General features: G+C 45.0%; 1 protein-coding gene across 3 annotated transcripts in view; it reads right to left on the minus strand.

Annotated features, from left to right (window-relative positions):
* Positions 1-1,086: 1,086 nt before the first annotated feature.
* DLG4 (discs large MAGUK scaffold protein 4) overlaps positions 1,087-12,917 on the minus strand; it is a 196,591-nt gene continuing 184,760 nt past the window's right edge. For 2 of the 3 annotated variants that reach the window (XM_063950410.1, XM_063950411.1), the window contains 4 exons: positions 11,158-11,330; positions 10,968-11,077; positions 2,406-2,497; positions 1,087-2,006 (listed from right to left, as the gene is read on the minus strand). In XM_063950410.1, coding sequence (XP_063806480.1) covers positions 1,900-2,006; positions 2,406-2,497; positions 10,968-11,077; positions 11,158-11,330 — 482 coding nt within the window. In that variant the 3' untranslated portion in view covers positions 1,087-1,899. Of the gene's footprint in view, positions 2,007-2,405; positions 2,498-10,967; positions 11,078-11,154; positions 11,331-12,917 lie in introns of all 3 variants that reach the window. The other variant, XM_063950409.1, reaches the window with a different exon arrangement.

Consider the following 12,917-nt stretch of genomic DNA (forward strand, 5'->3'; position numbering starts at 1 on the left):
GATATACAGATGACACGTGTGGGCGCGTTGTGGTGTGACGTATAGTTACAGGAAAGGCGGAGGGTCCTGCATCGGGAGGTAGTACGCTAGTAACAATAGTGTCTCGTACATAAGAACAACATATGGGGCCAAATGTAATAGAGGGAGAGTGTCAGAGAGTGAGAGATTTGGGAAAGTTTTGCAGTTTTTTTTAAAGCGGCAATTATTCACACAGCGAGATCAGCCTGGTTCTGCAGAGTAAATGATTGCCGCTTTAAAAAAAAAAAATGCAAACCCTTCCCAAATCTCTCACTCTCTGACACTCTCCCTCCATTCCATTTGGCCCTGAGTCTGTATTTGGGTGACACTCCGTGGCAGCGGTGGGTGGTGTTGGTGGCCGGTCCCCTTGGTTTAGAAATATTATAACAATGATATCGCCTCTCTTTGGATTGGCGCTGGTAATAAGCGCGGAGGATCATTACCACTTATTAGGTGTCAGTCTGGGTGACGGGATCTGTAGTTTCTTGGTGTAAAAGAACCTGTGTTATCTAATGTTTATCATCCAGAGGTTTCGGGGGGCTCCCTAAGATTAGGGCGCCCGGGGTACTGACCCCCTGTGACCCCGCCTTAATCCGGCTCTGTTCCGAGCACCGTTATATTATATATTCTATGTGTTAGGTGTTATATTATCAGTAACACACATCCATTTTTAACGCTGAGGTTACATGCAGGTCTATCTCTCTGCTCAACAAATGGTAGATATAGATTGCTGCGCAGTGTTATCACATGACATTACACGCTGGTGAGAGAGCGCCGAGGATAGCTGCGCTTCTAGTAGTGAATGCTATACTGTAGGTCATTGCTAGTGATCTCCCCTTGGTGCCCTGGACCATGAGTCGCCGGAAGTCAACGCGCGTTTCACCCAATAGAGCTTGTTCACACTGACCTCACACTACACCTCCACCTTACTAAGGTCACGTTATACACATATATAACACACGCACCAGCCTTGGTTATGTGATTTCGGTGTAACCGGCGTTGGCGCTCAGGAACGGGTGCGGCGCCGGTATACTGTATACCCTGCAGACAGAGACACCCACGCAGCAGTAAATATATAACATTTTATTTATCCACATAAAATAGTTTTATTTTTTATTACTGTACTGTATGTAACCCTTCGCTGCCTGAGCCCTGCAGGGCCCCGATGTGTACCCAGTGTCCTGAAGAGCATCGCATCCTAAGCACCTCTTGGGAAAAAGTCCGCAGAGCGTTTCTTTCAAGCTCCTTACCAGAGCCCTGCAGAGCATTGCACACTTAACCCCTCCATGGCTTTGTTTGAGAGCTAAGGAGACATCCATGAATCTACTGCCCCTCACGGGGGGAGATAATGTTCATACTGCCCCATACTCTAAGGACATGTGTGTGGGGATTGAGGGGAGAAAGGGGTATTTGTCCATGAATCCAGAGTCCCCGCCCCCTTCCAGTATAAGACGCATGCACAAGATAAACGCAGACAGCGAGATAAAAAACCATGACTAAAAGTCTTTTTATACAACAGGCCCTATGCACTGTATGAGGTGTGACTGTGAGTCCACACCCAACTGCATACAGCAGGGGCGGGACCACAAAGAAACCACTCCCACGAGGAGCCAAGCAGGAACAGAAGAGCCGGATTGTGGTCTATATAGTTTTGTGCATGTTTAAATACACACGTAAAAAACATATATAAACACAAACATTCTGGTCTCCTGTTATGTGGGAGGATATCAGCCCCTATAGAAGTAATAAGGCACTCCAGGGAGGGGTGGCGACATCAGGGCCATGGAGGATCCAGAGTGCCTTATTGCCTCCTGACATACAAAGCTCCGAGAGAGAGGAGTCTCCGCTGCTTCACGGTGGGGTTGGAGGAAGAGGCTGGTTTTAAAGTCTTTCACGAGAAGGAACCCAAATGTAGGGCCCTGAGAGGTCCTCAATGATCCCTTTTATTTTATGGTAGACTTCTTCAAAACTTTCTCCCTCGACCACCGCTGTAGAGAAGAAGGCAAAGAGAGAAGAATTAGAGAAGATTATCAGAGCGGGAACGAAACACAAACACATTTCCCAACAGGAACATTTCACCAATAACACCAGAAGATTGAAAAGCGCTAACACTAATATGAGGATGAACCAGCACCTGGGGTGGACTACATGCTTCTGAGGGAGTCGTAGGTACTTTACACAACGAACCGCATTAGCCAGTACCCTGTTGGACCCTCTGGACAGTATTTGGACCTTACTGCGCCCTTGTTACCGGACCAGCACCTTTGAATGCTTCCATCACCAGCAATACTCACCATCTACTGGGGAGCAGAGGCATCGCGCTGCGCACAGGGATACCGTAACGAGTGGCGCAATGAGACGAGCCTCACCTGCAGCGCTGCACTCACCTGAAAAACACTCTGTAAAGTCCTGCTCCAGTTTTGTTGACCTTTCATATGTTTTTCTAGCTTGTTCCTCGGTTAGACGTTTGTTAATTTCTCTGTTGCGCGGGTGAAGGATGAAGAGAAGAGAAGAACAATCAGCACAATAGTTACACAGCCGGAAATTTACATTTCTGGCCAAACAAAATTGCAGAAAACTGAACTAAACTAATAAGAATCCACCAAATTTAAGAAAAAAAGATTAATCAATGTTAAAACTGAAACCAAGATGCAGATAGATCACACTATGTACTCAGAACCAGCGCTGAGATAACTAACAGTAACGTATACGGGCCCTCATTCCGAGTTGATCGCACCAAGCAACTTTTTGCTGCTGGTGCGATCAACTAATCCCCGCCTATGGGGGAGTGTATTTTAGCGATCGCTTGTGCAGCCCTGATATGGTAAAAAAGTTTCACACAAACCAAGACCAGCCCTAGACCTACTTACCCAGTGCGACGGATCCAGCGATGCAGGTCCCGGCTTTGACGTCAAACATCCGCCCTCCGTTCACCTGGACACGCCTGCGTTTTTCTTACCACTCCCCGAAAAAACGGCTGGAAATGGTGAGTATCCACCCCGGAACGCCTCCCGCCTGTCCATCTTCTTGCGGTCGCCGCTGCGATCTCATTTGTCGCTGGCGGCGTCGTTGCCCGGCGACAATCGTCACCAGGCAACGACGCGTGTGTGCAATGCGTCTGCCGCGCATGCCCATTTCCGACCCGTTCGCACCGCAGCGAAAAACTGCTGTGTATGAACGGGTCGGAATGACCACCACAGTCAATGAACAAATGGACTGCCACCAATAATCCCACATCTAACCATCAATAAGAAGATACTAGAGACACGGAACCAGGACTGTCACCAATAGTCCCACATCTAACCATCAATAAGGAAATACCAGATACACAGAACCAGGACTGCCACCAATAATCCCTCAATAAGGAGATACCAGATATACAGAACCAGGAATGCCACCAAAAATCCTACATCTAACCATCACTAAGGAGATACCAGATATACAGATCCAGGACTGTCACCAATGGTCCCACATCTAACCATCAATAAGGAGATACCAGATATACAGAACCAGGACTGTCACCAATGGTCCTACATGTAACCATCACTAAGGAGATACCAGATATACAGAACCAGGACTGTCACCAATGGTCCTACATCTAACCATCACTAAGGAGATACCAGATATACAGAACCAGGACTGTCACCAATGGACCCACATCTAACCATCAATAAGGAGATATCAGATACACAGGACCAGTACTGTCACCAATGGTCCCACATCTAACCATCAATAAGGAGATACTAGATACACAGAACCAGGACTGTCACCAATGGTCCCTGATCTATCCATCAATAAGGAGATACTAGATACACAAAACCAGGACTGCCACCAATGGTCCCACATCTAACCATCAATAAGGAAATACTAGATATACAGAACCAGGACTGTCTACCAATAATCCCACATCTAACCATCAATAAGGAGATACTAGATATACAGAACCAGGAATGCCACCAAAAATCCCACATCTAACCATCAATAAGGAGATATCAGATACACAGAACCAGTACTATCACCAATGGTCCCACATCTAACCATCAATAAGGAGATACTAGATACACAGAACCAGGACTGTCACCAATGGACCCTGATCTATCCATCAATAAGGAGATACCAGATATACAGAACCAGGACTGTCACCAATGGTCCCACATCTAACCATCAATAAGGAGATACTAGATACACAGAACCAGGACTGTCACCAATGGACCCTGATCTATCCATCAATAAGGAGATACCAGATATACAGAACCAGGACTGTCACCAATGGTCCCACATCTAACCATCAATAAGGAGATACTAGATATACAGAACCAGGACTGTCACCAATGGTCCCACATCTAACCATCAATAAGGAGATACTAGATATACAGAACCAGGACTGTCACCAATGGTCCCACATCTAACCATCAATAAGGAGATACCAGATATACAGAACCAGTACTATCACCAATGGTCCCACATCTAACCATCAATAAGGAGATATCAGATACACAGAACCAGGAATGCCACCAATGGACCCACATCTAACCATCAATAAGGAGATATCAGATACACAGAACCAGGACTGTCACCAATGGACCCACATCTAACCATCATTAAGGAGATATCAGATACACAGAACCAGGACTGTCACCAATGGACCCACATCTAACCATCAATAAGGAGATACCAGATATACAGAACCAGGAATGCCACCAAAAATCCTACATCTAACCATCAATAAGGAGATATCAGATACACAGAACCAGGACTGTCACCAATGGTCCCACATCTAACCATCAATAAGGAGATACTAGATACACATAACCAGGACTGTCACCAATGGACCCTGATCTATCCATCAATAAGGAGATACCAGATATACAGAACCAGGACTGTCACAAATGGTCCCACATCTAACCATCAATAAGGAGATACTAGATATACAGAACCAGTACTGTCACCAATGGTCCCACATCTAACCATCAATAAGGAGATACTAGATATACAGAACCAGGACTGTCACCAATGGTCCCACATCTAACCATCAATAAGGAGATACTAGATACACAGGACCAGTACTGTCACCAATGGACCCACATCTAACCATCAATAAGGAGATACCAGATATACAGAACCAGGAATGCCACCAATGGTCCCACATCTAACCATCAATAAGGAGATACCAGATATACAGAACCAGTACTGTCACCAATGGTCCCACATCTAACCATCAATAAGGAGATATCAGATACACAGAACCAGGACTGTCACCAATGGACCCACATCTAACCATCAATAAGGAGATACCAGATATACAGAACCAGGAATGCCACCAATGGACCCACATCTAACCATCAATAAGGAAATACCAGATATACAATACCAGTACTGTCACCAATGGACCCACATCTAACCATCAATAAGGAGATACCAGATACACAGAACCAGGACTGTCACCAATAATCCCTCAATAAGGAGATACCAGATATACAGAACCAGGAATGCCACCAATGGTCCCACATCTAACCATCAATAAGGAGATATCAGATACACAGAACCAGTACTGTCACCAATGGACCCACATCTAACCATCAATAAGGAGATACTAGATATACAATACCAGGACTGTCACCAATGGTCCCACATCTAACCACCAATAAGGAGATACTAGATATACAGAACCAGTACTGCCACCAAAAATCCTACATCTAACCATCAATAAGGAGATACTAGATACACAGAACCAGGACTGTCACCAATGGTCCCACATGTAACCACCAATAAGGAGATACTAGATATACAGAACCAGGACTGTCACCAATGGTCCCACATGTAACCATCAATAAGGAGATACTAGATATACAATACCAGGACTGTCACCAATGGTCCCACATGTAACCATCAATAAGGAGATACCAGATATACAGAACCAGGACTGTCACCACTGGTCCTACATCTAACAATCAATAAGGAGATATCAGATACACAGAACCAGGAATGCCACCAATGGACCCACATCTAACCACCAATAAGGAGATACTAGATACACAGAACCAGTACTGTCACCAATGGACCCACATCTAACCATCAATAAGGAGATACTAGAGACACGGAACCAGGACTGTCACCAATAGTCCCACATCTAACCATCAATAAGGAAATACCAGATACACAGAACCAGGACTGTCACCAATGGACTCACATATAACCATCAATAAGGAGATACCAGATATACAGAACCAGGAATGCCACCAATGGACTCACATCTAACCATCAATAAGGAGATACTAGATACACAGAACCAGGACTGTCACCAATGGACCCACATCTAACTATCAATAAGGAGATACCAGATATACAGAACCAGTACTGTCACCAATGGTCCCACATCTAACCATCAATAAGGAGATACCAGATATACAGAACCAGGAATGCCACCAATGGTCCCACATCTAACCATCAATAAGGAGATACCAGATATACAGAACCAGGAATGCCACCAATGGACCCACATCTAACCATCAATAAGGAGATACCAGATATACAGAACCAGGACTGTCACCAATGGACCCACATCTAACCATCAATAAGGAGAAACCAGATATACAGAACCAGGACTGTCACCAATGGACCCACATCTAACCATCAATAAGGAGATACTAGATATACAGAACCAGGACTGTCACCAATGGTCCCACATCTAACCATCAATAAGGAGATACTAGATACACATAACCAGGACTGTCACCAATGGTCCCACATCTAACCATCAATAAGGAGATACTAGATACACAGGACCAGTACTGTCACCAATGGACTCACATCTAACCATCAATAAGGAGATACTAGATACACAGGACCAGTACTGTCACCAATGGACTCACATGTAACCATCAATAAGGAGATACTAGATATACAATACCAGGACTGTCACCAATGGTCCCACATTTAACCATCAATAAGGAGAAACCAGATACACAGAACCAGTACTGTCACCAATGGACTCACATCTAACCATCAATAAGGAGATACAAGATATACAGAACCAGTACTGTCACCAATGGTCCCACATCTAACCATCAATAAGGAGATACCAGATACACAGGACCAGTACTGTCACCAATGGACCCACATCTAACCATCAATAAGGAGATACCAGATATACAGAACCAGTACTGTCACCAATGGTCCCACATGTAACCATCAATAAGGAGATAACAGATACACATAACCAGGACTGCCACCAATAATCCCTCAATAAGGAGATACCAGATATACAGAACCAGGACTGTCACCAATGGTCCCACATCTAACCATCACTAAGGAGATACCAGATACTTAGAACTAGGACTGTCACCAATGGTCCCACATCTAACCATCAATAAGGAGATACTAGATACACAGGACCGGGCTGCCACCAATGGTCCCACATCTAACCATCAATAAGGAGATAACAGATACACAGGACCGGGCTGCCACCAATGGTCCCACATCTAACCATCAATAAGGAGATACTTGATATACAGAACCTGGACTGTCTACCAATGGTCCCACATCTAACCATCAATAAGGAAATACTAGATATACAGAACCAGGACTGTCACCAATGGTCCCACATCTAACCACCAATAAGGAGATACTAGATATACAGAACCAGGACTGTCTACCAATGGTCCCACATCTAACCATCAATAAGGAGATACTAGATACACATAACCAGTATACCACCAATGGTCCCACATCTAACCATCAATAAGGAGATACTAGATACACATAACCAGGACTGCCACCAATAATCCCACATCTAACCATCAATAAGGAGATAACAGATACAGAGAACTAGGACTTCCAATAATGGTCCCACATCTAACCATCAATAAGGAGATACTAGATACACAGAACCAGGACCACCACCAATAGTCCTACATCTAACCATCACTAAGGAGATACCAGATACTTAGAACTAGGACTGTCACCAATGGTCCCACATCTACCCATCAATAAGGAGATACCAGATACACAGAACCAGGACTGCCACCAATGGTCCCACATGTAACCATCAATAAGGAGAAACCAGATACACAGAACCAGGGCTGTTACCAATGGTCCCACATGTAACCATCAATAAGGAGATACTAGATACACAGAACCTGGACTGTCACCAATGGTCCCACATCTAACCATCAATAAGGAGATACTAGATACACAGAACCTGGACTGTCACCAATGGTCCCTGATCTATCCATCAATAAGGAGATACCAGATACACAGAACCAGGACTGTCACCAATGGACCTAGATCTATACATCGATAAGGAGATACTAGATACACAAAACCAGGACTGTCATCAATGGACCTAGATCTATACATCAATAAGGATACCAGACACACAGAACCAGGACTGTTACCAATGGAACCTGATCGATACATTAATATGGATACCAGACACACAGAACCAGGACTGCCGCCAATAATCCCACATCTAATCATTAATAAGGAGATAACAGATACACAGAACCAGGACTGTCATCAATGGACCTAGATCTATACATTGATAAGGAGATACTAGATAAACAGAACCAGGACTGTCACCAATGGAAACTGATCGATACATCAATAAGGATACTAGATACATAGAACCAGGACTGTCACCAATGGTCCCTGATCTATCCATCAATAAGGAGATGCCAGATACACAAAAGCAAGACTGTCCCCTATGGGCCCAAATTTTTCTATCATGCTGGAGATACTAGATACAGACACGAGATATTACAGTATGTACAGGTTACCAGGACTGTCACCATATCCAGATCAGATCTTTATATCAGTCTGGAGATACTATGTATGGAGAAAAGTGGAGATGCTTTGCAAGCCAGCATGTCTGCAGCCTGATGAAACCCTCTCAAAGATGCACTGAGTTTGCAACTTCTTTGCAGATCAAGTATCCTCTATCCATGCTGGAAACCCCACCGTGCCATCAAAGGAGTGCCAAACTACCAAGCCTGCCAATGCCAATGTAAGCCACCTTTCTTCATGGACCAGCTTTGACCCAATGGATCTAAAAGACATTGCTAAAATTACCCAAAAGTTACATCCCACTACATGTGACCTTGACCCTGTCTCAACCAAGGTTCTAATAGGGTGTATGGGTCTAACTGGCCAAGTATGTGCTAAAATAGTGCAATGCTCTTTGCAGACAGTAACTTTTCCTGAACCACTAAGGGAAGCAATTGCTAAAACTCTTCTTAAAAAAACTAATTTAGATCCTGACTGCATGACCAACTACAGACCAGTATCAAACATTACTTTTCTAGGAAAGGTTATTGAAAAAAGTGGTTGCAAATCAGCTAGAAACCCATTGACAACCAATGATATTTATGAGCCATTCTACTCAGGATTCAGGAGAAGACATAGCACCGAAACAGCCCTGGTGTATGTGCTTAATGATCTTCTGATCAAGAGACAGAGGTGACTGTTCAATCTTGCTCCTTCTGGATCTCTCTGCAGCATTTGATAGCATGGACCATGGGTTCGCATTGAGCAACCTGAAACATTTTTGTGGCGTGGATGGAACAGTCCTCAGCTGATTCAAATCATTTCTCACTGGCAGGACACAGAGTTTCTTCTGGACCACAGGGTTCTATTCTATATCCCATACATGGTACCACTAGGTGATATAATCAGACGTCATGGCCTGGTCTACCACTACTATGCAGATGTTATACAACTATACCGGTATCATCCTGGAGATACTGTGTATGGGGAACCAGGACTGTCACCTACAGGTCCTTACATCAGTCTGGAGATACTATGTATGGGGAACCAAGACTGTCACCTACAAGTCCTTTCATCAGTCTGGAGAGATTATGTATGGGGAACCAGGACTGTCACCTACAAGTCCTTTCATCAGTCTGGAGAGATTATGTATGGGGAACCAGGACTGTCACCTACAAGTCCTTTCATCAGTCTGGAGAGATTATGTATGGGGAACCAGGACTGTCACCTACAGGTCCTTACATCAGTCTGGAGAGATTATGTATGGGGAACCAGGACTGTCACCTACAGGTCCTTACATCAGTCTGGAGAGATTATGTATTGGGACCCAGGAATGTCACCTACAGGTCTTTATATCATCCTGGAAATACTATGTATGGGGAACCAGGACTGTCATCTATAGGTCCTTATATCATCCTGGAGATACTATGTATGGGGAACCGGGACTGTCATCTATAGGTCCTTATATCATCCTGGAGATACTATGTATGGGGAACTGGGACTGTCACCTACAGGTCTTTATATAATTGTGGAAATACTATGTATGGGGAATCAGGACTGTCATCTATAGGTCCTTATATCATCCTGGAGATACTATGTATGGGGAACCAGGACTGTCATCTATAGGTCCTTATATCATCCTGGAGATACTATGTATGGGGAACCGGGACTGTCATCTACAGGTCTTTATATAATTGTGGAAATACTATGTATGGGGAATCAGGACTGTCATCTATAGGTCCTTATATCATCCTGGAGATACTATGTATGGGGAACCGGGACTGTCACCTACAGGTCTTTATATAATTGTGGAAATACTATGTATGGGGAATCAGGACTGTCATCTATAGGTCCTTATATCATCCTGGAGATACTATGTATGGGGAACCAGGACTGTCACCTACAGGTCTTTATATCATCCTGGAGATACTATGTATGGGGAACCAGGACTGTCACCTACAGGTCTTTATATCATCGTGGAAATAGCATGTATGGGGAACCGGGACTGTCACCTAGAGGCTCAGATCTCTACATTGCCTGAAGAGACAGATATCAAAGTCTATCACCACGGCACCTTGCATTGGGTTGCTAGATCTGGTGACAGCACCACCCAGACTCTTCACCCCAATCCATACTGATCAGACGCACAATGGAAATACTACCAGGCCGGAAGATGAAATACTTACAGGATATTCTCCAATGTCTTAGGCCGTATAAAAATGGCGATGGGTTGAAGCTGTGCAGCTTGCAGGCGTCTGACAGCGTTGGCCGATACGTCTAGGATACAATGCTTCCCCTGTGGGGCGGAAAAGGGTGTGTTAGGATTTGCTGGTGTCGGGTGCTGACAAGGGTTATTCAGAGATAGGCTACTAATACCTGCTCGGCCACTTCCCTGACGCTCTGCACGCTCGTTCCATACAAGTGTCCGTTATACTGTCCGGCCTCAATGAACTTGTGACCCTGGATGTCCTTCTCCATTTTTTCCCGAGATGATACAAAGTGGTAATCTCGCCCGTCCACCTCATAATCCCGCTTGGGGCGTGTCGTATCTGCGGGAAGAAATCGGATATGCTGTGGGTGGTTTTAGGAGATTAAGAAGAGCAGCCATAAACCTTCACGGCTGTATAACGCAGAGACGTGTATAGGCACTAAGCGCACCCGCTGTATAACACAGAGACGTGTATAGGCACTAAGCGCCCCAGGTGTATAACACAGAGACGTGTAGAGTGTATAAGCACTAAGCACCCCGGCTGTATAACACAGAGACGTGTACAGTGTATAGGCACTAAGCGCACCCGCTGTATAACACAGAGACATGTACAGTGTATAGGCACTAAGCACCCCCGCTATATAACACAGAGACGTGTACAGTGTATAGGCACTAAGCACCCCGGCTGTATAACACAGAGACATGTACAGTGTATAGGCACTAAGCACCCCGGCTGTATAACACAGAGACGTGTACAGTGTATAGGCACTAAGCACCCCGGCTGTATAACACAGAGACGTGTAGAGTGTATAAGCACTAAGCACCCCGGCTGTATAACACAGAGACGTGTACAGTGTATAGGCACTAAGCACCCCGGCTGTATAACGCAGAGACGTGTACAATGTATAGGCACTAAGCACCCCGGCTGTATAACACAGAGACGTGTACAGTGTATAGGCACTAAGCACCCCGGCTGTATAACACAGAGACATGTACAGTGTATAGGTACTAAGCACCCCGGCTGTATAACACAGAGACATGTACAGTGTATAGGCACTAAGCATCCCGGCTGTATAACACAGAGACGTGTATAGTGTATAGGTACTAAGCACCCCGGCTGTATAACACAGAGACATGTACAGTGTATAGGCACTAAGCACCCCGGCTGTATAACACAGAGACATGTACAGTGTATAGGCACTAAGCACCCCCGCTATATAACACAGAGACGTGTACAGTGTATAGGCACTAAGCACCCCGGCTGTATAACACAGAGACATGTACAGTGTATAGGCACTAAGCACCCCGGCTGTATAACACAGAGACATGTACAGTGTATAGGTACTAAGCACCCCGGCTGTATAACACAGAGACATGTACAGTGTATAGGCACTAAGCACCCCGGCTGTATAACACAGAGACATGTACAGTGTATAGGCACTAAGCACCCCGGCTGTATAACACAGAGACATGTACCGTGTATAGGCACTAAGCACCCCGGCTGTATAACACAGAGACGTGTACAGTGTATAGGCACTAAGCACCCCGGCTGTATAACACAGAGACATGTACAGTGTATAGGCACTAAGCACCCCCGCTATATAACACAGATACGTGTACAGTGTATAAGCACTAAGCACCCCGGCTGTATAACACAGAGACATGTACAGTGTATAGGCACTAAGCACCCCGGCTGTATAACACAGAGACGTGTACAGTGTATAGGCACTAAGCACCCCGGCTGTATAACACAGAGACATGTACAGTGTATAGGCACTAAGCACCCCGGCTGTATAACGCAGAGACGTGTACAGTGTATAGGCACTAAGCACCCCGGCTGTATAACACAGAGACATGTACAGTGTATAGGCACTAAGCACCCCCGCTATATAACACAGATACGTGTACAGTGTATAAGCACTAAGCA

The sequence above is a fragment of the Pseudophryne corroboree genome, assembly GCF_028390025.1.
Source record: "Pseudophryne corroboree isolate aPseCor3 chromosome 6 unlocalized genomic scaffold, aPseCor3.hap2 SUPER_6_unloc_1, whole genome shotgun sequence".
Taxonomy (NCBI): domain Eukaryota; kingdom Metazoa; phylum Chordata; class Amphibia; order Anura; family Myobatrachidae; genus Pseudophryne; species Pseudophryne corroboree.